General features: G+C 56.5%; 1 protein-coding gene across 2 annotated transcripts in view; it reads right to left on the reverse strand.

Annotated features, from left to right (window-relative positions):
- Positions 1–25,132, reverse strand: part of SEPTIN9 (septin 9) — a 165,211-nt gene extending 140,079 nt beyond the window's left edge. Inside the window, exons 1-2 of one of the 2 annotated variants that reach the window (XM_082604003.1) lie at positions 25,099–25,132; positions 9,519–9,575 (exon numbers count right to left, since the gene is read on the reverse strand). In XM_082604003.1, coding sequence (XP_082460129.1) covers positions 9,519–9,575; positions 25,099–25,117 — 76 coding nt within the window. In that variant the 5' untranslated portion in view covers positions 25,118–25,132. Of the gene's footprint in view, positions 1–276; positions 1,133–9,518; positions 9,576–25,098 lie in introns of those variants that run through there. The other variant, XM_082604005.1, reaches the window with a different exon arrangement.
- Positions 25,133–25,357: the final 225 nt, after the last annotated feature.

Here is a 25,357-nt window from a genome sequence, read left to right on the forward strand (position 1 = left end):
CTCAGCATTCACGGCCGTCTTAAGATGCAAAAGTGGCACATTGGGAAATGAAAGAGAAATACTGAGGGGATGGAGAGCCGAGTTTAAATAAAAGCCCAACTTAGCGAAGCTTCACTTTTGGAACATTACATCCCAGGACCTCAGAACAGTCAAGAGGAAAAGAAATATGTCCACAAAAATGAGTCAAAGTGACCCTTGGGTGCTTATTTCCCGAAGCATAAAGAAAGTTGTGAGTTAAGGGGAAGGGGCAGCCGGGGAGGAGGGCTGCTTGCCTACCTGTGATCCGGTCTCTCTCCATCACTACGGATATATTTAGCAGCAGGCGGGAGTCCCGGCGTCCCCCTTTCCAGAGGCGTCCTCCCCTTTCTCACCCCGTCGCCCTCCCTCTTTCTGCCTCCTCTCCTCCTCCTCCAAAAACACTCTTTGTCTGGTCTAATTTCTTCAATCTGTTGCAATCACGAATGCATCCAAATTACCACATTTCCATGTGCTGATCATATGTTTGTGCTCCAAACTGAAGTAGCATTGTCTCTTGGAATCGGGAGGGGAAAGGCAGCGAAGGAGAGAAATAAAAGAAGAGGCGGGAGCAAGGGCCGGACGTGGGCCTTGAAAGGCTCCTGCGGTCCCCAGGGTCCTCCGGGCCGAGGACCGGCCGGCGGGGCTTTGTGCGGTGGCTCCAGAGGTGCGGCGTGCGGCGGCTTCCGGTGCCTTCTCTCCACCCCCTCCAGCCCCTCCGCCCGGGCTCGTCTCGCTGCTCCTTTTTAATATCCACTTGGAGAAGCTTAACTTAGCCTCTTGGAAACCAGCTCACAGAATCAAATTCCTGGAGACTTCCAGAGTCTTTCATTTCCCCCGGCCGGCGATGCTGCGATTCCCTTTGGTTGGAGCGTTTGAAAATCCTGGTTCCTGCCTGCCCGCCCTCCCTTCCCTCCACTTCTGCCGGCCCTTCACCCCCACCCTGACCCGGCCGGAAGGAGGGGCACTCGCGCCCCAGGCAGGGGCCGAGGGAAGGTTCAGGAACACCTGCCGGGGATGAGCCCGGAGAAGTCACCCCTGCAGACACCCGGGTGTCCCGTCCGCCTGCGGAGACAGAGGCAGCTGGCCGTCCCACCCCAGCCGAGAGGGGAGCGCGGGATGGAGACTTCCTGGAAGAGTCCTACCACTCACTCATGAGTCAGTGAGGCTCCAGCTGTCCCCTGGGAGGGAGCGCAGCTCCTCATCACTGATTTCCCCAGACTCAGCGCCTCTCTGGGAGAGGACACGGGGCCTGGCCGGGCTGGGGGCTCAGCACTGCTCCCTGCTATTCACCTGGGGTCCCAGGACTGCTCAGCTGGCAACTCGGGGGTGGAGGGGGACAGCAAGTGGTCAGAGCGAGGGCTGGGGGGTACCCCCTCTGCCCTTTAAGCTTCATTCACCGCAAGGGTGCAGACTGGCAGCCCTCTGCCCAAGACACAGAAGCAGGTTTTGTATGCCTAACTGACCCTGTCTAAAGAAAATGTGTATTCGTGCCAATGTTGAAAACGGGCAATTTCACCGAGAACTCCAGATTTTCCTCTTCTCTCGGAAAAGGGAGGGCATATAGCCACATGGAATGAGCCTTCCTGCCTGGCCCAAGGGGCTGCCTTGAAGAGTGCTACCCTCTTTAGATGAAACCGCGTTTTCTGGATTGCTGTGGTCCCCACGGCCCCGTCACTCATTTTCGTTATCTGCCAGCCCCTCCTCCAGGTGACCTCTGAGTTTACAATCCTGCCCTACAGGGCCACATGAGCCACATGTCAACACAATGCACACTTCTCTGCTGGATGTCACAAAGTCCCCGTCCCCTCCTGCCCAGCAGGACCCCAAATGCAGTCTCCTAGGTAGCAAGGGCATCTTCTTGGGGGTTGGGGGGTGACACCTTCTGGGAGACACCAAATAGCAACACCCCATCCCCAGCAGAGTCTGGAGGACAGCTCCAAAGGTGGCCGCCTGCACAGTGACGGAAGGTGGGCACTGTGGTAGGCTGAACAGTGGCCCCAAAGATCTCACAACCTAATCTGTGGATCCTGTAAACGGGACCTTATTTGGAGAAAAAGTCATTGCAGGTGGGATTAAGTGAAGGATCTTGAGATGGGAGATTATCCTGAATCAGGGGGTTGGAGGGTCCTAAATGCCATCACGTGTACTCACACAGAGGGGGGCAGAGGGAGATCTGACACAGAGAGAGAGACAGAGAGAGAAGGGGATGTACAGACGGATCAGAGAGAGATGTGAAGAGGCTGGCCTTGAAGAGTGGAGTGACGCGGCCACAAGCCCAGGAAGCCTGGCAGCCCGCAGAAGCTGGAGCAGGCAGGGAACAGCTTCTCCCCTAGAGCTCCCCAGGAGCCCGGCCCTGCCGAGACTTGGATTTCAGACATCCGGCCTCCAGAACTGTGAGAGAATAAATTTCTGTTGATTTAAGCCCCCATGTTTGTGGTAATTTGTTACATCAGCCACAGGACACTCAAACAGACACCACAGACAGACTTAAGAGCCAGGGCTCCCTGTACGCTGTTTTCTGGTGATTATATTTCATTCTAACACATTACATTAAGCCAACCACCAACAATTAAGTTAGAACAATGGGAATCTTGGAGGTTTTTTGATTTGTTTGTTTAGTCTCCTTTCTGATTTTGAAAAAAATATTCCTTATTGTTTTTGTCTGATTATAAACATGCTATATGTTCATTGTATTAGATTTAGAAACTACGGAAAACGTATGAAAAAAGAAACCCCTTTAATGCCACAGGGCACTCTTCGACACCAATTCCCACTGCGCTGAGCAGGCTCAGGAAGGCCCCACGGGGCGGCAGACCAGGCCAGCTGGGGGGACGGCTGGACCAGGACGAGGAGCCCAGCGTGGCCCCAGCCGTCCTGACCACCTGCTTCAGGTGCCGGCTGCACACGCTGTACATTTTGTTGCTGCGGTTGGTACAGCTGCTGAGCACAGCTTGACCCTCAGTTTTTCCCCGGCATAGTCTGGCTCAGTGTCCATTCCCCAACCATGCCTCAAACTCCAAGCATTCTGGCCCGAGCGGGGGATAATTTGAAACCGAAAACCTGGCAGCGCCGATTGGCTCCGATGGGGCCGTGTTAGTCACGAGCCGTGAAGAGGCCAGGCACAGAGGTGGGGTGAGGCCAGGCAGTGGGAGAAGGGGGCGGCCGACCCCCACCGCTCACTGAGTCCTGGCCTCAGCACCAGCCACTCAGGGGGCAACTGGTCAGCAGGCCAGGGCTCCCCACGTGGCTTCTCCTTCTAGCAGAACAAGACAGGGCTCTGTGGTTATGAAAAACTTGGTCCTGGTCTTTGATTTCACCAAGCATATTAGCATAGTAAACCAGTGAGCAGCCCCAGTGAGGGGGCTGGCTTTTGAACTCAGCACATCCCCAAATTGACCAACGCCTTATGCCCTGGGGAGGCAGGACCCGCCCCGCGGGGCCACAGTTCTGGGAACTCTGCTTGTGCCAGCCAGCAAGCCCCAGCTCCCAGCCACCGGAGCCTGCCCACATCCTGGGATGGGTACTGTTGCCCAGCAGCCCCTTCCAGACAGTTCTAAAGGCAGTATCTCTACCCTTGACCCCCACAGACCTGTACCTGTGATCTGCATACTCCCAGCCACCTTCTTTTTGATGTCACCATCACCAGCGAGGGGCCCAGTGCAGGGTAAGGAGGAAGAGAGAGGCCTGCTTTATCTTTAAAGACACTGCTATGCCCCTTTCCACGAAGTGCGCGTGCGCGCCCCGGCGCCTGGCTGGGACGGGACACAAAAGAGGCAATCCCAGTGACCCCTGAACTCCCATCACAAGCCAGGAGGCCTGGGCTGGCCCAGCCATGTGGAAAGGGGGCAAGCACTCCAGGTGAATCTGACACAGGCAGCAGGGGCCTCAGGAAGGGGTTGACAAGAGGGGCACAGCCTTGCTCCTGGGGTACATTCTGGGGAGGGGCCTGTGAGGAGGCGGGGGAAGAAGGATTCGCTGAAAGGACACTTTCTGAGGCTCTGGGCTCAGATTCTCTGCCACCTCTCCCCTCCCCCTCCCCTCATTCAGGTACTTGCGAATCCTCCATAATTAGCTCCAAGCTATAGAGGATGCCAACCTCTCACTTCAAATAAAAGACTTTTCCGTTCATTTCCTGCTCATCCCCAGACTCAACCACACAGTTTGCTTCCCTGAGTTAAAAATAAAGAAGCTCCATCCCCCAGACCCCCTCCCGCTGACCCTCCTGCAGTCACTGCTACTGTACCTGCCAGCAAAGCGGGCAGCCGGCCGAGACCCTCCAGGGCCGGCCCCAGTCTGGCCGCCAGCAGCCTTCCAGAGCAAGACGAATTCCGGGCCCAGGGCCTGCTGCATTCCTCTCCGGAATCTTCTCTCCACTTTTTATTGCGCCTCAAGTTTCGGCTGTTCCTAAATAAATACGATCCAGCTACTCTCTGCCCTGGGGACTGCTGCAGGGTTTACTGGTGCAAACAGCCTGGGCCGGCCTGTTGCTCTGGGAGTTCTTCCAGGTCAGTGTGGAAGGAAATCTAGACAATGGAGAGAGGCGGCCCAGACAGGGCCAAATTCCACCGCTAACGGCCCTCATGCTCAGCCATCAAACCTTGGCTGCAGCCCTGCCGGAGCAGGGAGCTGGCACTTTATTCCTAAAGGCCCCCAGCTGCCTGTACAGAGCAAGGAGGATCCAGGGGCGTGGAGACCAGGGTCCTTGATAGAGTCTGCCCCAAGGCCCCTGTGTTTAAACTCTCCGGAATACACGAAAACTCCCCAAAGAGCTGGTGTCTTTCACTTCCCACTGAGATCCCAACATTCTGTCTGCTCAGTGGCACCCAGTAAAGGCTCTCTGGATGAACAATGCATCTGAAGATCCAGTGTGTAGACTAATCCAGACCAGTCCTGCCCAGCAGAACTTTCTGCGTTGATGTAAATGCCGAGTATCTGCTGCGTTCAACATGGCAGCCACGTGTGGCTGCTGAGAGCCTTCCGTGGGGCCAGTGCTATGGAGGAACTGAGTTTTTAATTTGTGTTAAATAAATAATTTAAATGTAAATAGCCACTGTGCCTACTGGTTGCCTCTCCTCCTCGTCCTCCCTGGAGACATGGAGTTCTCCATAAATTTCTTCCCCAGAAGGCAAACAAAGAGAAAATCTACTTGTCAACCAAGGCAAAAGAGGACCGATATTTTTATTTTAAACTCGTTTTTTGGCCAATCCCCCCCAGCTTCTCCTATCAAGTTCAATTCAACAATATTTACTGGCTGCCTGCCATGTGCCATAAGAGCACCCAGCCCTACGGGGTGGGGAGGATAGAGGAATCCCCGCCACCCACCTGCTAACGGGATTGGCAGGCTGGGTCAAATTACCCTGGAAAGAGAATGGCTTCCAGAGCTGTGACCCCTCCAGCAGGGAGGGGAGAGCAGGGGTGAGAGGCTAGACAGGGGAGGGAAGCCTCACGCTGGGTTTACCGTTTATCCTATGAGGAGAAGGGAAGCAAGGGTTGTTTTAGTCAGAGGACCACAACCAGGTCTGTTTTAAAGAATCCCGTGGGTGGAGCCTATCACCCAGGCCCAGGCACACAGAGGGGACTGAGTAAAGACCCCCAGACACCAACTGGACAGGGAGGAGGAGCCTCTGGTGGGGAGAAAGGGTGGGGGTGAGGGGAGACACAGAGGCCTGACCGAGACATGGCCAAGATCACGGGTGGCCTGTCCAAGGGCCATCTGGGGGGATGGTGAGTCGACAAGACCGTGGCCACCTATTGACCTGGGGGGGCTGGGTGGGGCAGAGGTCAAGGACGACACTGAGCCTTGTCACTTGAGTGCCTGGGTGGATGGCGAGGCTGAAACGTGAGAGAAGTGGAGGAGTGGGGATGTCAGTGTGTCGGGGGGAGTAACAGCTGGGGATGCCTGCGGGGGCCCAGGTGTCAGGTGCACAGCGGCCAAAACTCTGGCGGTCTCTTCCTGGACCAGCTCCTCCACAAAGGACACTCCCTTCCCTCCCTCAGTGACAGAGTGAGCGGCTCTTCTGTGCTGCCCTGGAGAAAGGGTGGGCAACGAGCTGGAGGGGCCCTACCCCTCCTCCGGTGCCTGCTGTCCACGGGGGACGACAATGAGTACAGCTGAGTGACAGGACACTGGGGTGGGGCCCTAGCCGGGCCTGGAGCAGGGCCCCTCCCTAAGGAAGGGGAGTGTGAGCCGGGACCGAAGGCGGGGGTGGGGAAGGGGGACACGGGGACACCCGCCAGGGCCTCATGTTGGGCACCCCCCGTAAGGACCCCTGCCTGCAGCCCAGACAGCAGCTACTAGGGAGCTCCTTGCGTGGGTGGGGTGTTGATCACAGAGGGAAGGGGCCCTAGCTTCCTGCGGCTACTGTAACAAATCACCACAAACAGGGGGGCTTAAAATAACAAGAAATCGATTTTCTCACAGTTCTAGAGGCAGAAGTCCAAAATCAAGGTGTCAGCAGGGCCGTGGTCCCTCCAGAGGCTCTGGGGAAAATCCCTCCTTGCCTCTCTGGCTTCTGGTGGCCCCAGGCATCCCGTGGCATGTGGCTGCAAAACTCCAATCTCTGCCTCTGTCCTCACGTGGCCTCCTCTGTGTCTCTCTTCGTATAAGGACCCCAGCCATTGGATTTAGGGCCACCCTAACCCAGTATGACCTCATCTCCAGGCCTTTCACTAACCTGTTAAAGCCCTATGTCCAAATAAAGTCACTTCCTGAGGTTCTGAGCAAATATGAATTCGCGGCGGGGGTGCGGTTCAGCACTGTTGAACCCACCACTCAAGGGATGAGGGTGGGATTGGGGCTCCGGCCGCCACCCCCAGAGGTACTTGAAGGACGTAAAGCAGGACCCGGCCACACAGCAGATGTCAGGGCAGAAGGAGAAGGCCCCAGGGATCCCAGCCAGGGGACAGACGGGCTGGGCTGGGCAGGGCAGCAAGGAGGTGAGGAAGCAGATGCAGGGGAAATGCTATGGGTGCCGTGGGAACCAGGGCAAAGGTCGGCCAGCAGCGCCCCGGGGTGGCTGCTCATAGCACGGAAAGGGGGTGAGGGTGGGAGAGCAAAGAGGAAGGCCACTTGGGAGGGCCCGGGGCAAGCGTCCCAGAGCCCAGGCAGTCTGCCCAGGGGAACACACACAGGCCCCAGACCCATGACAGTGGGTCCAGCAGTGTCTCTAAGAGAGGAAAGCTTGCATGGGCCTCCAGCAACAGGCTGAGGGGGCGAAAACTCTGCCCCCCTACACAGAGGAACCCCCGCCTGCCCGCGGTCAGAGCAACTGAACTAAGCTACACGGAGCTGCGTGGATACATCTCAGTCGTCCCATCTCGCGAAAAAGCGAAGGGCCCCTCGGACACATGATGCGATGCTGCCGGGGTCAGGAGCAGACAGCGTGTCGTCTGCAGACACACAGCACGCAGTACAGAAACACCCGGCAGCGAGCAGTTCTAAATTCAGACAGCTGTTCACCTCGGCTGGAACAGGGTCACCCAAGCTCTTGGGCTGCACCTGTAACACCTTATTTCTTAAGCGGGATGGTAGGTGTACAGGTATCTTATTATATTCTTCACATTTTTTTATATGTCTAACAACTCTATTTTGGGGGGAAAAAAAGGCCAGAAAGTGAGTGAGCTGGTCAAAGGGTGACCGTGGGTGTAGTCTGAGCTGACGGACTGTGGCTCATGGAAGAAACGGCCATCTCTGGCCCGTCCCAAACCCAGCCTCGTGAAAACCTGAAATAAAGGAGGAAATACCACAACGAGGGCCCTTGGCCTTCTGGGGAGGAGACGGGGTGCAGGGTCCAGACACGGGACAGAGGTGTCTGGGACAGAGGACGGTACAGAAGTCAGGCTGGGAGGAGGGGAGGGGGACGGCAGCTCCGAATGGGGGCATTCTGTGAGGTCAGAGGGACTGGGGATCCAGGAAAGAAGCCTGCCTGGACCAAAGTCTTGGCCGCAGGGAGGCAGGGGTTGGAAAAGGGAGGCAGGAAGATGAGGAGGGGTGTCTGGGCCGGAGCCCGCAGAGGCCCCCAGAGAGTGGGTTTCGTGTGTCAGCAGGCAGTCCCATGCGAAACCCAGATCACAGCTTTGCGCTTGGGCAAATTATGCCTTAGGCTTCCAAGCAGAGCCGTGGTCATGGCTGCCAAGTGCTGATGGCACAGAACTGGCCTCTCTGAGCACAAGGAAGTAATGACCAGAGGGAGGCTGTATTCTTACAGCCCCGGGCGCCAGCCTCCTGAGACCTCATTCCTGGAGCGCAGGCATCTCCCCCAGGCCATCACACCGAGGGGCCCAGAGACGCAGCCCAGCGGCTGAAAGGGAGGGACATGGAGAGGCAGACAGCGGCAGAGGCCAGGGGCTCCGAGAAAGGCTTCCAGGAACAGAGCAGCAGCCGGGCAGTCCAGTGGTTAGCAGCCCAACGTGTCTGCAGGGGGCGGAGCTCCGCTTAACCACGGACATGAATCACTCACCACCCCAAGGCCTCCAGCCGGCGTCACCCTTCCCTTCCCACACCCGGCCTGTCCTGTACCGCAAGGGCCTCCTACACACTCATGTGGACGTCCAGCCTGCACATCACGTGCCCCCCACCCGGCCACTCCCAGCAAAGAACCGCCATCGGCCACCACACGGGCCTGAGGGTGCCCAGCCCACTGGTGGGGGTTGCCTCTGGAGGACAGCCTTGGAGAGAGGTCGGCTGGGCCCCAGATTCGGGTTCAGAATTCTGGGGTCCCAGAGAGCCAGCATGGGCTCGGATTGTCTAATTTCATAGCCACAAGTAGATATTAAGTGGGAATTCATAAAAAATAAATTAGTTAAATAATTCTATGCAAATGAATGAATAAATAAATAAATAAATTCATAAAAAATAAATTAGTTAAATAATTCTATGCAAATGAATGAATAAATAATATAGACAATGTATACTTCAGGTGCTCAATAGTCACGTGTGGACAGTGGCTAACGTACTGGACAATGCAGACAGGGAACACTTCCACTGACACAGAAAGTTCTACTGGACAGGGTTGGCCTAGAAGGTAGGGTGTGGGCTCCAGGTGGGCACATCCCCTCCTGTAGAACAGCTGCTACGTCGCCATTATGTCCCTCTGCCCGTCCAGCCTGGGGTCTGACACCCAGCAGGTCCTCAACACGCTTCTCCCACCTCCTAGGGGAGGCGAGTCCCTTCACCCCTGGGCCCCAATGTCCTCTGACAAGAGACCACGGATCAGGCACAGCCCCTGGGCCTGGCCGCTGGACGCGACAACAAAGACACAAGGCAGGCTCCCACGCTGGCCACGCCGGGGTCTGGGAGGCCGGAGCCGCCCGCCCCCGGTGGGGAGAAGCCGCACAGACCCCGCCCCTGAAGCACCAAGGTTGAGAGGCGGAGCTCCACACCCCCTCCACCCCCTGCCCACCCAGGCCGGGCCGTGGTTGGGAGAGTCTCTTCGGAGCATGTGAGCAGTAACTCCTGCCCCGGACAAACCAAGGAGGCCAAGGCTGACCTAGCCACTTACCCGGGCCAGTCGGGTCGCCAAGCTTCCGGAGACGGCCGCTGGAGGTCCGCGTGACTCCTAAAGACAGGGGCAGAGGGCAAAGGTCACCCAAGGCCACTGGGGGAAGGTTAACACTGGGCATATTCTCACCTCTGCTCCTGCCAGGGGCTCCAGAACCAGAAACCGGTCCCTTGTGGGCCCAGAGGCCCCAGTCCTCCCAGGTAACACCTGGCCCCGGCAGCCACCTGCAGTTAACAGCCACTGCCGTCCGGATGCGTGCCAGGCACTGGGTCAAAGCCTTTACACACGTTCTCCCATCTAACCCTCAGTACTCCATCTTGCAGATAAGACAGCCAAGTCTCAGTGGGGTTGAGTCACTTGTCTGAAGCCACACAGCCATGAGGAGTTGAGCCCAGGATAAAGACAAGTCCCTCAAACTCCAAAACCTGGGCTCGGCTCCAGCGTGCTGGGCTGCTGGGACCGTCTGCGGGTTGGAGAGGTGCTGGCACAGGTCAGGCACAGGCCAGCCCCCGTATAACCTGCATCCACCTTGTTGGGAATTGGGGTTTCCCTGTCCTGGGGTCTGTAACATGGAGGAAGCCAGGCTGGACTGGGGAGCATGGAGGACAAGCCGTTCTCTCCCCCGCCCCCAGGAGGGAGCAAGAACAGAGCCCCAGATTAACACGGCCTCGTACCTCTCCACACACACCCCTCGGCCCAGCATTCAATCCTTGGGGAGGCTCAGGGCAGGCAAGTCCCAACTCGAGCAGATTTGCTGAGGTGCTAAGCCGGCCAGACGCAAGAGGTTTCTAAGAGGGAGTGGGAGGCGGCCGTCCTACCACTGCCAGGTCATGGTGCTCTAGGGTCTGCTGCCTGGATGACCAGGCCATCCTACAGAGGATGGCAGGGACATCCGTGATGGCCCAGCGGAGGCCTTCCCCATGGACAGCAAGACACAGTGGAGAAGAGCCTGCAGCGCCAGAGGGGCCCAGGTTGGACCCGCCTGCAGCCTCTGTCATCCAACATGCACCCAGACTGCTGGGGTCAGTTGTGTTGGCTCCTCCCCTGCAGTCCTCCAGAGAGATTATTCATTCATTCATTCATTCCACAAACCCACTCTTAAACTATGACCAACCAGGAGTGAATGCAGTCAGCTTTGTTTCAAAAGGTTCCAGAGCCCTGAGCAGGGCAGCGTGCAGACCTGGTCTTCCTGTCCAGCTCCCCCGGGACACACGCACTCTCCACATCTGCAGGATGACTCAACAGCTGACAAGACGGGAGAGGTCTATCCTTCAGGGCCTGGTATTGACAAATACCTGCCACTAAGCCCTGGCCTCTTTCCAGGCTGGGGAGGACGCCAAAACAGCCCCAGTTTTAGCTGAACTCACCCACCGTGTAAACAGCACTGCAAGAGATGCATGTGACATGCGGTTCTGATGGGGGGGTGAACACCGGGGCCCGGGGTGACTGTCGAGGCTTCGAGGAGACGGGGGGCCAGGAAGGGGGGTAGCAAGCTGACCCTTGAAGGAGGGCCAGGTGGACACGGGGCTCTCACAGCCACTTCCAATGCCAAGGCTCCATGACAACCACGGGCTTTACATCCATTCTCCCACTCACTCAACATGACCATCCCCTGAGGCAGGTGCCACCACCCCCATTTCACAGATGAGGGAAGAGAGGTTCAGAAGCCCTGAAGCCGTCAAGTCTCCTACAAAGCCCCCAGCCCCACCCCAGCCACGACGGGGACCATGATGGTGGACTGTACATGTCAATTTAACTGGATCATAGGGTGCCCAGATATTTGGCTAAACACTACATCTGGCCCTGTCGGTGAGGGTGTTTCTGGATCAGATGAACGGTTTGATTGGTGGGCTGGGTAAAGCAGGTCACCTCCCCAATGTGGGTGGGCATCTTCTAGTCCCTGGAAGGCCTGACCAGTACAAAAGGCAGAGGAAGGGAGAATTCTCTGCCTGACCACGTGAGCTGGGGCACCCATCTTCTGCCCCAGGACTGAGCACCAGCTCCCCTGGTTCTCAGTCCTCAAACTTGGACTGAATCCACCAGCGACTTCCCTGGGTATTCAGCTTGCAGACAGTAGACGGTGGATTCCTCAGCCTGCATCATTTCATGAGCCAATTCCTCATGATAACTCTCTCCCTCTCTCTCCCCTATTGGCTCTGTTGCTCTGACAAACCCTAACTATCAGGGGCCTCACACGGCAGAGATGGGAGCATCCTTCCCCAGCGCCCACTTGACACTGATGAGAAGTCTGCCCCCTGCTGAGTGATGAAAGCTCCATCCTTCCTCAAAAGTCCAACCAGAATGGCGATTCCAGGCTGGTCCTGCCAGACAGACAGGCTGGATGGACCACAGCCTCAGACCTGCGGGGGGCAGGAGGGCCCAGCATCCAGCTCCCAGAACTGACCGCACCTTAAGACCAGGAGAGGGCAGGTCCAGAGTGGCTCTGGTGGGGCTGCCCAGGGCTGGGGAGGAGAGGGAGGTGGGGACAGGCACAGGTCCCAGGGCTGTTGAGAGGGTAGAGGAGTGAGTGTGGGTATCCCCGGCCCCAGCTCCAGCCACACTTCCACCATGGCTGTGACCTCCCTCCACACGCCTAACTGGGATCCGCACTGCATACAATGATACATGAGAACTCTCAACATCTGTCCCCCGACGCCACACATGCCCACCATGAGCTACTTAGAGGTCAGCTGTCTGGGCTGAAAGTGGCACCAGTGAGCGACAGCTGAGCCCATAAATCCAGTGAATCCCCAGTATGGAAACAGCATGGCAAGGAATGGAGAAGGATCAACCACACATTCCCGGGGATCCAGTCACTTCCGGCCACGCATCCCCCCAGGCCAGCTGGGCGCCCACCCTCGCCCCCGCCTTTGGCTTCTAGACAAAGATAAAAATGAAGAGGGTCTGTTCAGGTTAAACCCCAACCCCAGGCATCTGATCCCCAAGAACCAAAACCCACGGTCGGGGTGGAGACATGGTAATGAGGGAAACAGCCTCTGTCTCAGATTTCTCCGGTCGAGTTATGTTTTATTTACACTGTTTATTTTTCAGATTTCCCAAAACGTGCAGCTGGTGCCAGGCAGCCCCTGGCACAGAGAAGACGCCAAGCCTGCTCCCTTAATAAAGAATGGGAAGCAGTCGCCCGGGGTTCCCGCGCTCCAACCAGCGTCCCACCCAGGGCTGCCTCCACCGCAGCCCTGGGAGAAACCCCAGAACAAGAGCAGCTGCAATTCAGTTCCTTGGACCTAACTATTGAGGCCTGTGTCTGAGACCAGCGAAGAGGTAGCCAGAAAAGCCTCCAAGACATCTATCTAAAGGCTCAGTCTTTCCAGTGGAGAACTGAGTTATTTTTATGTGATTTTTAAATAAAACATACTCGGAAAGAGAGGAGATGATTTGAAGTTCAGCTCTCTGGCGACATCCCAGACCAAATTATTTGAGTTCTCAGAGGCCAAGGAGGCAGGAAAGCCTGCAGTCAGATGAACAGGGTTCGAATCGAGACCTTGCCAGGCGCTCACTGCAGGCCCCAGGAAACGACCTCCCCTTTGCAAGCTTCCCCATCTGCAGAATGGGGACAGAGATGGGGATTACTCACAGGGGACTAAGACTAAACAATGTCACACATGGTAGGCACTTAGCACAGTGCCTGGCACAAAATGAACGCTCAGCAGATATTACCATTATTAGCATATTATATATTACATACTAATATAAATTATTATTATCATTATACACCAGCCACATACACCAGCCTGGACCCAGAGATCTGCAATCAGAAATTAATAAAGCTTGGCTGCCCTGTACTAACGCATTAGACAAAATGTAAGTTATAACCAAGGCACCTTGCATGTTATAGCCAGGATACTGCTACCCCAAGAAAGGCTACCAGGAGTCCTATTTGACTCCCTCCCAACTAAGGGAAGCTGAAAATCCTCCCAGCCTCCAGGATGGACTGCACATTAGAGGAAGACGGGGGGGGGGGGGCGGGGGGGGCAGTTTCCGCGATCCAGAGAAAACCGTCAGGATCTGGGGGGACTCAGAATCCCGGTGCACTCCCACACCTGGCCACACCAGAAACTCCCCAACTGGTGTCTGGGCTCACCTAGGCCAGGGCAAAGGCCATTTCACAAATGTTCATGAACTACAGGCCAGTGACAAACACCAGTCAGGTTTCCCACATGGAGGCCACGAGATGAAAACACACTTCAGATGAGATGAAGCAAAAGACAGGAGAAGGGAATGGGGAGTCACTGCTGGCTGGTGTCCCACAGAGAATGAAAAGGCAGCATTTCAAATAGGAAAGAAGATGGCCAAAGAGATGGGGCTCCTTGGTCCTGGAGAGAAAGGGGATGGTGCTGGGTCGCGGGGGAGACCTAGGATGCCCTGGGGAGCATTTCCTGGTAGAACCAGGATTCGGGGTGGGGAGCCACCACTGCAGCCTGACGGCAGGGCCCACCTCCAGGTAAACAGCCCCATGCCCTCCCCGCCCCTTCGCCACAGATGGGCCAGGTGAAACCCCACGAGGCACAGGAGCCTGGCAGACCTGTGCTGGCCCCGCATCTAGGAGCCTGGATGCCAGCTCATGGGTGTTCCCCTGTGCATATAATTTGGGGAGCCTGGATAAGAGAGAGAAGGATACAGTTACTGAGAAGACCTTTTGTTTTTTCCTTTCAGCCAAATTTTTATGATAGATCCTGGTATTGTAAAATACAAGGTTAAACGGGCACTGAGAATCTAACTAGACTCTGGAGTTAGTGTATTATTATTATTACGTTAATGATGGGGAACCCACGCACCATCATCCTCTCCTACTGGAGTCGCAGAGCCACTGTCCCCATCCATAATCAGGGTGGCCATCCCCAACCCTCCTGGGGTCTCACACAGCCCAGACATCTTAACCCAAGGAGGGGGGCAGAACAGGAAGCAGGTGGTCTCCAGTGGAGGGTGACTCGGCCCCATGTGCACACACGTGCACACACACACACACACACACACACACACACCCTTCTGCTCTTGTGCCAGCAATGAGTGGTGCTGGACAGCCCTTCCCAGCCAGAAAGTCACCATTCTTTCAAAAGGGAGCTTTGCAGGAAGGGGCGTTGTGCAAACTCGTACACAAATACCCATTTTCAATAATGACAGGAGCTTATCTAGAGAAAGGAATCAATTCTCAATTTTTTCTTAAAAATCATGAGAGTCCCTTCAGAAAGGATAGGGTCACCAGGACCTCGGCCAGGAGCCTCCTGCCTCTCTGGCTGCCCCCAGGACCACAGTCTTCCCCTTTCTCCTGAGGCCAGGCGGGGAGCCAGCACTGGTATCCCACTCTCAGGCCGGGGACGTGCCAGCAGCTCCTGCATGTGGAGGGCTCTGCCCAGCAGGCAGCAGCATCACCAGACGGCCAAGTCCATCACATGACATCAATGCTGACCAAGGACCCACAGAGCCTTTCCCTTGAAGGTTCACCAGTTGGGCGTCTGCACTCTGGGTCCCACTCCCATAAAAGACATTGCCATCTAAAATACGCAACACTCAGGTAAATCTGAATTTCAGATAAACAATGAATAATTTTAAGCATAAGTGTACCCCGCATTCCTCGCCCTTCCCAGGCTCTCTTTAGTGGCAGAAGAGCTGACCTCTGCAGGCTGAGGTCTCCAGGTCCCCAGGTCTGTAGCCTTTTGGCTGGATTCAACCTATAGGAGGAGACTGGAAGGTGAGAGCCAGGGAGAACCAGGGTAGATCTCTCCCCCGCTTTCTGCCTTGGAAGGTTTCTCCAGCAGCAGTTTCTGTCTATTCTGCAGCTGCAGCTCCCGCCAGGCAGGCCCACCTTTGTCCAGCCTCCTGTCAGGTGACCCTGGTCCCTGGATTCTGATAACACGCCTTCCTCTCTCTGATCCTCTGACTGCAGGTGGTGGGGTGCAGTAGTGGCTCCCCCAGGCTCATCTCTGGTTGTCCCCGGGAAGCTAAGGAACCTCAAGCACCAGGGCCCTTGGTTCATGTGCATCCCTTTCAAGGCACTGAGAAGGGCCATAGCGTTTTTGTAAAACTTGCAAAACAGAAGATATTTTAACCCCCATCAGTTAAGATTGCTGTCTCTTTCTTCTCTGAGTTCCTAGCCATCACCCTTCCTCCTGTGTAAGGTACCAGGGGAGGGACTGTTGGCATTTGGGGGCTCCTGCTAAGGAAAAGTTGAATTGGAAAGATATTTAGCTTGGATTTAGTTGGGTTTTATTTACATAGTTCGCAGTGATTTCCACGCAGAGTTAAGTGACTGCTCGTCGCCCCAATGTGCAAGGCCAGGAGTACTCCTTCCATGTACTTCCCCAAATCTGTCTACTGTGCAGTATCTGAAGGGATAAGATACGAACGAGGCCTGCAGTACCTGGTGCCGGAAAAACGTGGGCAGTGGGGGAGAGCAAGATGTGAAACGTATGGAGCCAGAAGCTAGTCTATGGGAAATTATTCCAATCACCAGATATAAAGTTGTAAGCAGAGAATTCAATTCTCTTCAATGTCGACTCAAAACAGAAAGTATCTCTGGTCAGAAAGAAATGCAATAATGCATCATATACAGTTACAAATGTCCCATACTTGTCTATTTCTTTCTGGATGGGAATCACATAAAATGGAATTTATCAGAATTCTTGTGTTTGTAGGGTGAAAAACAGCAGCAGTACCACAAACTCTTGAGTTAAGCCACACTTTTTCATGCATCCCAACTACCAAAAGTAAAAATTAAATTCTGATTCACCAGGAAGATGAATTCACTTTCTATTCATTCAACAGAAAATGATATTACATAGTCATCATATAAAGAAGTGATCAAACGGTATGCAGCCAAAAAAATGTAGGGAAAAAAAATTACTTTGGAGATAGGACAAGTAGTTGATGATAAAAAACATTGTTATTTTTCTGGATTTGGGGATGCTTATGAAATTTGCCCGCTGTTTAAAATTTATAACTTGTTGTTACTTCTTTTCTCACTCTTTTGGCTTCTCCCGTTGCGGAACACAGGCTCCGGATGCACAGGCTCAGCGGCCATGGTTCACGGGCCCAGCCGCTCCGCGGCATGTGGCATGTGGGACCTTCCCGGACCAGGGCACAAACCCACGTCCCCTGCATCGGCAGGCGGACTCTCAACCACTGCGCCACCAGGGAAGCCCTCTTTTCTCACTCTTAACAAATAATCCCATTCATACCTTCAAAGAGCTGTATCAACCCCACCCAACCCTGGCTGCCTCCTTATGCTTGATTTGGCTTTTCTATCATCTGTACGTTTGAGTCCTTCTGTTCTAAATCCTGGAGTGGTTTCTGTTTCCTGGTTAGACCCCGGTTCACACGCCATGAACAATTGCACAGGTGAGAAAGATGAGCAGACTGACAAAGTAAGGCCAATGGACCAAGGGGGAAATCGTGGATAAGGTGCAGGATGGTTAGCGATCAGAAATAGCTGACAACAGCAAACGGAGCCGCAAGGGGACGCCCCAGAATACGGGAAAGGCTGCATCAGTCTTCAAGCCCTTCTGTTTAATGGGCACCAAGTCACCAAAGAGGTACACGTGTTTCACTCAACCTGTCAACGGTCGTGAGATTATAATGCAAGGATATATTAATACATAGAGAGAGGTGCAATTAGGGACTGAGGGGCAGAGGCCCTGGGAGGGAAGATGGGAGGTGAGAGAAACAAAATAGCGGCCTCGGAGGGTCGGCCCGACAGGCAGCACTGTTGACTGGCCTGGGGAGCCTGGAGATTCCAGAAGAAACCACTGCCCACGTAACCCGGCAACAGAACGAATGATCTCCGGGAGAGGTGGCTGGTCACCTGGGGGCAGGTGGCCCATCGCCAAGACTAGGACATTCAGGCTGGCCCAAGGAAGCAAAGAGACACCTCCTAGGGTACATGAGCATCCAGTAGGGGCCAAAGAAGAGAGAAGGAGAGGCAGGGCGGGCGTGGGGGGAGCCCCTGGCATTACACACCAGTCAGAGAGAGAAATCACAGACCATGGGCAACGGGCGGATCTTTTAAACGACAAGCAAACCCTGGGACTTCTCAGTGGCTCTAAGCAGGCTGATAATCAGGGCAAATGGCATTTTCTGTTCATTAAACCTCTTAATAAAATGCTGTGTTAAGAACATTTATTTGGTTTTTGGAATAACCCCAGGAATGCTGGAAAAGGGAATCATCACGGGTAATATTTTATTAAATTAATTGACAGCAAAAATTTCCAGTATCCAGCCAGCTCATGTCTCACAGCTATAAGCACGGCTACTCTAACATCTGCAGCTCAGCACAGCAGGCACCCTCCATTCAGGGTCATGGGTGCACATCACCAAGGAGGAGCGCCAACGTTCGCAGAACGTTTAAGAGCTCTGGTGAGAGGATGGCTAAGTAAATTCGGGAACATCCTCTCTGAAGAGACGTTCAAACTGTGATCAGGGAATCCATGCTTGAGATCTGCTATCAAGCGAAAAGAGCAGAGTTAAAAACGATTTGTACAGGGCTTCCCTGGTGGCGCAGTGGTTGAGAGTCCTCCTGCCGATGCAGGGGACATGGGTTCGTGTCCCGGTCCAGGAAGATCCCACATGCCGCGGAGAGGCTGGGCCCGTGAGCCATGGCCGCTGAGCCTGCGCGTCCGGAGCCTGTGCTCCGCAACGGGAGAGGCCACGACAGTGAGAGGCCCGCGTACCGCAAAAAAAAAAACCAAACAAACAAACTAAGGCACAGGTTTGGCAGCTAGAGTGTCAATCCCCAGCTACCAGAAAGGCGCTGCCACCAGGACGACCCACTCCCCGTTGCTGAGGGTCTGCTGACCACACCTCAGGGGCCTAACATTGACGAGAAATCCACCACCTCCTCCCCTCCAGTCCCATGCCGCCGCCACTGTGTGTACTCGGCTGTTATTCCACCACCTGGTGTCCCCACGGGGTCTATACCGGGTCACCTCTGCACAAAAACCCACCACCTGTCCTTCAACACACACGTTGGACCCTGTAGCTAGAGTCAAAGTCACGTGCTCATTAGTGAGTTTTGCAAACCACCCTCCACAGCCCTCCGGGTGGATTAGCCTAGTCCTTAGGCTGGAAGATGACAGGGGCTGGATTTAACCCACTTCCAAGTGGCTTGGGTTACAGAAGCATTATTCTCCCGCTGGGCCCTGATCCTGGTGGAAACAGAAGGCACAGTCCAGGGGAGGGCTGTGAAAGCCCCAGGATGCAGATCAGATCAGATTGATCTGCAGGACAAGCCCAAGGCGGCCTGCCAGCTCGCCCCTTCCCAGGTCTTCCTGGTAACCACGCTCGCTGGGAGTGATCCCCAGCCCGGGCAGACAGTCTCCACTGCTGCCCCGACACGCCTGGCCCGGCTGGGACAAGGGGCCCAGGCACGGCTCTCAGGGAGATCTAGGGTGGATGTGGCCAGCCCCCGGTTCCCAGGTACAGCCTTGGGGCACCCAGGGGGCCCCAGCCACAGCCAAGGCTTCACTGCATGCCCTTTAAGAGTCTGGGGAGGATCAAGCCCTCCCCAGGAGCCAGAAAGAGGGCAAGGACCCCCCATCCCTCACCGGGAAAGGAAGACTCCTCCCTCAGCCCCATCTCTGAAACCCTGGGCCAGGGAGGGCGCTACTCCCCAGGGAGAGCCATCTGGCCCTTCTTGCCCCACCCAGCACTTCGAGGGGCCCCTGGGAAGCTGGGGTCCACACATGCAGGCCGGAGCGCCCATTCAGGGTTCCTCTCCCCATCACAAAGCCAGCATCGCTCAGAGGATGACCGTGGCTCTCATTCCTGCCAGAGGCAGCCTGGGCCAAGGGCCGCCCTGCGACCCGGGATCATCTTACTCTCCCCGCCGATGCCCCTTTTCCCGTCCCAGAGGCCTGCAGGCTGCCAGCAGTCACGCTTCGCAGAACCAGGTCAGGTTAGGCCTGGAACAAAGCTCAGTTGTTGCAAGGCTTCCAATAGGCCGCTGACAGCAGGACGCCTGGAGCCGCTTCGCCCACTGTGGGCAGCGGCTCAATGCCCCCCTTCACGTGGGCTGCAAAGGGACCCGGGCCCAGGGCGGGCACAGGGAGATAACACAGAGAGAAACGGGGCTGGGAGCAGAGTGCCACACTCGGCCCAGGAGACCCGGGGCCAGGCCACCCTTCCGGAGCAGCATGCCGGAAGGACTCAGGGGCCCCCGGCAGACACTTCTGGAATGAATGACTGAACCTATAGGGAGGCTCCAAGCAGGCCAGGGACCTTGGGGAGACGGGCACCCCCCAGCTCAGCCTGGCTGCTGCAGCTTCTGGGCCCAGTTGCAGCTGCCCAGCAGGGAAGGGGCAGGGACAACCAGCCCACCGGCCTCGGGGACACTTCAGTTCTCCCCTCGAAGCTCAGTGCACCATGGTCCCAGGCCTGACTGCAGTACCCCCGACCCCAGGGCCCTGTGCCCACCAGGACAGGCTTCCTTTGGTTAGTGCTTCTGGACCAGGCAACCTCTGGCAGCTGCCACTGGGACTCTCTGGCCAAGGTCTCTCCTGGAGCACAGTGGGGGCTGTGATCTTGTGTGCTCCACACCCACACAGGTCCGCAGGGGGCTTCACCCGGCCACGAGCACCCACTGGTCCCCCATAAATCCCCCAGCAATGCCTAGGGCCGGGGTGTCCCAAAGTAATAGCTTCAACAAGGGTGTAGGAGGTCAGCATGTCACCTCCCTCCCCACCCAACCGCTCACACCCCCCAGGCCTGGGGTCTCTCTCTCCAGCCCCCCTCCCCCCAAGGCCACCAGCTGGATCCGCCCAGGAACTGGCACTCACTTGTCGTCCCAGGGCCAGGCCCTGCACTGCTGTTTGCCAGGGCCAGGCCCTGCACTGCTGTTTGCTGAACGTTTCTTATCAAGTACATCTTAAGCAAACTTCAGAGCCCACGCAACGCTGCTCATGGACAAACAGCAGTGCGTGCGGAAGCGAGGTCCCACTCCCAGGTCCCATCCATGTGGGATGAGTCTCAGAGGAGGGCAGCCCAAAAAGCTGGGTGGAGGATGGGAAGTGCCTTTTTCCTGCTGTTGGGGTCCCTGGGGAGATGTCCTCTGCTGCTGACACCCACACGGGAGCTCCAGGCACATGGCCAGCCCGCCCATCCACCTGGACGTAAACTCCAGACCGCTGCTCCTGAGCAGCGAGCCGGTGTCCCTTCTGCACCTGTCCTGCCTTGAACTGGTCACCCGGGGGGTTCCAGGAGGAAGGTGGGCTGTCTCAAACTCAGGCACGTTGCCAGGTGCATAGCACTCAGTTCTCGGAACCCCTCTGGGCAGGCTGGGGAAAGGCTGACGGGCAGGCGACTGTGGTCTGGGGTGAGCCGGAGGGGCGGGCAGACAGGAGCTGGCCTCCCTCCTCTGCAACAGGCCGGGAAGGATTCAGGCTCTGCCAGCTCCCCCAGAACTGGGGGATACTAGGCATGAGTCCAAGGGGGCCATGGACTGACTGCCACAGGTGGCGCTTCCTCTCGGCCCAGGTCCCTGCAGGAGCCAGAGCAAGCAGGCTGGGGCATGAGGAGAGGGAGGCGGGCCAGCAGGAGGGGGCACAGGGCGAGAAGGGGAAGGAACCAGCCTTCACACACTCCCTTCCTCGCCCTCACCCGGGGCTAGCGCTCTGGGGACATACTCTCCTCTCCTTCCCAGAACTCAGCTCCCGGAGCGCCAGGCGTGGGGAAGGCCTCTCGCTGGCTAATCTCCCCAACCCGCCTCCTCTGGGTGCAGCCTCCCGCCTTGCCCAGGCCTCTGGGCCGCTAGTGCAAGAGCTTTTTAACCTTTAGGCCAGGTACCTCTTCGGGGGTCTCCTGAAAGCCACCCAGCATCTCCAAATAATTCCCAGGTGCACACTGGTCTGATTTGACTCCCCATTTCTGTGGCTCGGGGGCCTCGGCTATAAGCGTCTGTGCCACTGAGAATTCCCAGGGGAGCCGGGGCCACTGAAAGGCAGGTTCCACGTGAGCTGGTATGCAACCCGAAGCCCCAAGTTCAGGACACCGGAGGGGTTCAGAGAGCAGTCGGCTCTGACACCAAGGGGCCGGGGGACAGGCCACCCTCCTGGCCTCCAAACCAGCAAAGGCCCAGGGAGGGTGCCGGCAGCCCCCAGGCATCCTGGCAAAGGCGGCAACACAGTCTCCTCGTCCTTCCAGCTGTTGATACGGATAGTGAAGACAACGGCAGGGAATTATGGATGGAGCAGGCATTTTCAAGCCTTTTATGCAGCAATTCATTTCATCTTTACAACCAGTTGGCACTGTCCCTGTTTAACAAATGAGGCAAAGGAGACACCCAAGATCAAGTACCTTGCCCTACATCGAGGAGGTGCCAGCCTATGATTGAATTCCAGGAGCCCATGCTATGAACCACTGGGCCACATCACTTGCAGCTCTGCCCTGTTGGAGCATCAGGTGAGGTAGATCCAGGAAGAGCGTGGAGCAGAACTGGAGCTACCAGACAGAGCTCCCACACACCCACCTGGCATCCTGCAGCCCCACTGGGCATTCGCTCTGTTCCCCACCTAGAAGGGCCCTTTTTATTCTCCACCTTCTCAGAGCTGCTCACTCCTCAAGGCCCATTTCAATCTTGCCTCCCCCTGAAACCTCCCACCTGGGCATTTGGAGTCTGTACTGCTCGGGAGGGGGTTGGGGGGTGTTAACCAGCCGGGGTCCCCCCTGCATCCTGCCTCCCCAAGGAGAATGCAGCTCCCCTGCAAGCAAGGACCACGTCTTTCCATCATCTCTGTACCGTTGAGGCCCTGGCTGCACAGGCCTAACACATAATGTGTGTCCAGTGAATGTATATCTAAGGCACTCGGGATCCCCTCAAACATTTCGAAAATTCCCCACTTTTCAGAGACTCATGAATGTTCAAGCCAGCTCTACCGAGAACATATTTGATTTATTTTGGAGCCCATAAATAGGTCCAGAAGCAATCATCCCACTCAACCCAGGTGAAAAATAAAAGCCCTCCTGGTTGGCTGTCCTTGAATTTTTGACACTGGGAATTTTTCACAGTTTGCTGCTTTCCTTAATTTCATGGCATTGATGCTACATAGGGGTCAGTCTGACTTCTGCAAAATGCCTCTCCTTGGAACTGGGCGGGGGTGGGGGGGTGGGAACTAAGAGAACCGGAGCCCCTCAGAATGGGGCCAAGCTGCCACCCCGCCCCTGGGCCGGCCCCCTCCAGCCCGACCCCACACAACTGCAACAGAGTGACCCAGCTCGCCTTGGACCATCGCCAGGAGGAGAACAAGCTGGAAGAGGTCCAAGCCCTCCCAGGCCCATCCTCCAGGGCCCTGCCCCTTCAGGTAAACACTGGAGCCACGGAGGCTGCCTTTACAAGAGCTGATTCCTACCCACCCATGAACTCTACTTCTAACTACTGCAAAAACCTTCGTCTTCTTTTTTTTTCTTAATTTGCCAGGGCAGGAGGGGGCAGGCGTGGAAGAGAACAGACATCGAGCCTGCCTCAGAGGCCCTCTGGCATCTGTGTCGGAGGGTCTCAAAGTCCCCCCAGGAAAAGGCCAACTGAGGGGGGGGGCCCTGGTGGCCCCCACTGTCCAGACGGACCAGCAGCAGGCAAAGTTCAAGAGCCAAGGGCAAGAGCCAGCTGGGGTCCCTAGGCCACACTGGGCTGCAGAACCCAGGGAAAGGGCCGCGTGGGGCAGTGATGCCCACAACCATCTCAAGTATTTGGAGCATGTTGGGGAGGGAGGCTGAGTGCCGAACCCCAGCATATGCCACCTGGAAGCCCCCTCCTCCCCCACCATTACATCAATACTCCCACGCTCCTGAGACGGAGCTGTGAGCAGGGTGTCTGAGGGCCATGCTGTTTGCAACAGGGGGTGAAAGTTGAAATTCTATGCCACCGGCCCAGAAGGCCATTTTAGGGGAAGTTCTAAGTAACCCTCTTTGAGACGAGTTATTCTTTACTTGTTTTCCTTTCTGAATGTGGAAAGCAGGAGGAGACTGGAAAAAATGACCCAAAGGAAGGGTCAAAAAATGACCCCAAAAATGGCCCAGATGACCTCTTCAGCTCCAACTAAGTACCATGACTCTGTCCTCTTATGAAGAAAAATTAATTCATGAGTCCTTGGCAGAAAACTTCATGTCCAAATAGATTAAGGGGAGGAACATGAGGAGAAACTTTGCAGGGTTAGCAGAAGAAGAGATGCTGTTTATAATTCGACAACTGAGGAAGACAAAAGATCCTGCCTGGATCCTTTGGGGGGAAAAAATCACAAAGAAAAAAAGGGAAATAAAAAAGAACAGAGGGCTTCCCTGGTGGCACAGTGGTTAAGAATCTGCCTGCCAGTGCAGGGGACACAGGTTCGAGCCCTGGTCCGGAAAGAGCCCACGTGCCGCGGAGCAGCTAAGCCCGTGCGCCACAACTACTGAACCTCCGCTCTGGAGCCCGCGAGCCACAACTACTGAGGCCTGCACGCCTAGAGCCCGTGCTCCGCAACGGGAGAGGCCATGGCAGTGAGAAGCCTGCACAGTGCAGCAAAGAGTAGCCCCCGCTGGCCACAACTAGAGAAAGCCCCAGCACAGCAACGAAGACCCAAGGCAGCCAAAAATAAATAAATTAAATAAATTAAAAAAAAAAAAAAAGAACAGAGATCTGGATTACCCTTAACCTGCCCTTCAAGGCTCGTGGCCTCAGTTTACCCATCCATAGAATGGAACTTCAGAGTACCCAAGGGGAAAACGGTTACAAAGGATCCTGTGCACATGATAAGAACTGGTCAGGCCCCCTCCACCTATGTGAGGTCAGGCCTGCTAGTGGACCTAGGATGCCAGCACACCTGACGGCATCTTGATACCTAAAAGGTGAATCCGAGTTGCCAAGCTGGGGTGCAGCTAGATGGTCCCATTTGGCGAAGTTCCCGTGCTCCACTGGGTAGAGGAATAACAGGAGTTCACGGGAAGAAAGGATGCTGTGACCTGGACCACCAGTCCTGGAGGCTGACCCCAAGGAAATCCTCCACCCAGCCTCCACCCACGCACACATACGCCCAGAGGAAGTTGCGGGGGGGGGGACACCACAAAACGCCTGCACCCTCGGCGCCTGTAAAGTCAGCGATTCCAGAGAAGGTGCAAGGGGGGAGGAGGGCGAGCAGGAGGGACGGCCAGCCCAGGGCAGCGGCTCCCACAGTGGCCCCTCCAGACACCTGAGCGAGTAGTGGCCGACATACAGGGGCAGGAGACCCTCGGCCAAGGTCAGAATCGGGGCCCAACCGTGCAGGGGTCGGAGGTCTCGAGCACCCGGTGTCCCCCAGGCACCTGTGGTCTCGGACCAGCGCGCGGGCCCCGCGGCCTTGGAGAGGCGGCTTGGAGCAAAGGAGAAAGCCAAGTCCGTCGAGGGGCTCAATGCCTCCAGGACCCCGCGATCCCGATGCGGGGTGGAGCTGCGTCAACTGGCCGGCGCGAACGCCCCACACATCAAAATCTGCCCCGGGAGCCCGGAGCCCCGCGGTGTCCCCGCCTCAAGGACCCACTCGGCCACCCGCGACCGCCTCCGCTCAGGTGAGAGGGGCTCGACCCGGGACACACCCCTCCCCAATCCGGGCGCGGCGCCCACCTGAGTACGACTTCCTCATGGTGCCGCCGTGGCTGCCGTTCCCAGGAAAGTGAGGCGGCGAGGCCGCGGGGCGCGGGCTCCCAGGTCGCTAATCCCGGGCCGGGAGTGGGAGGGATGGGGGCGGGGAGGACGGGCGGCCCTGCCCGGCCCCGGCCCCGCCCCGCCGCGCGGAGGTGAGCGCTGAGCCCCGCCCCGCGCAGCCCCATACCTGGCGGGGCCCCGCGGGCCGCGCCTCCCGACACCCGGCCTGGAGAGGCAG

This window comes from Mesoplodon mirus, assembly GCF_964341445.2.
Source record: "Mesoplodon mirus genome assembly, chromosome: 18".
Taxonomy (NCBI): Eukaryota; Metazoa; Chordata; class Mammalia; order Artiodactyla; family Ziphiidae; genus Mesoplodon; species Mesoplodon mirus.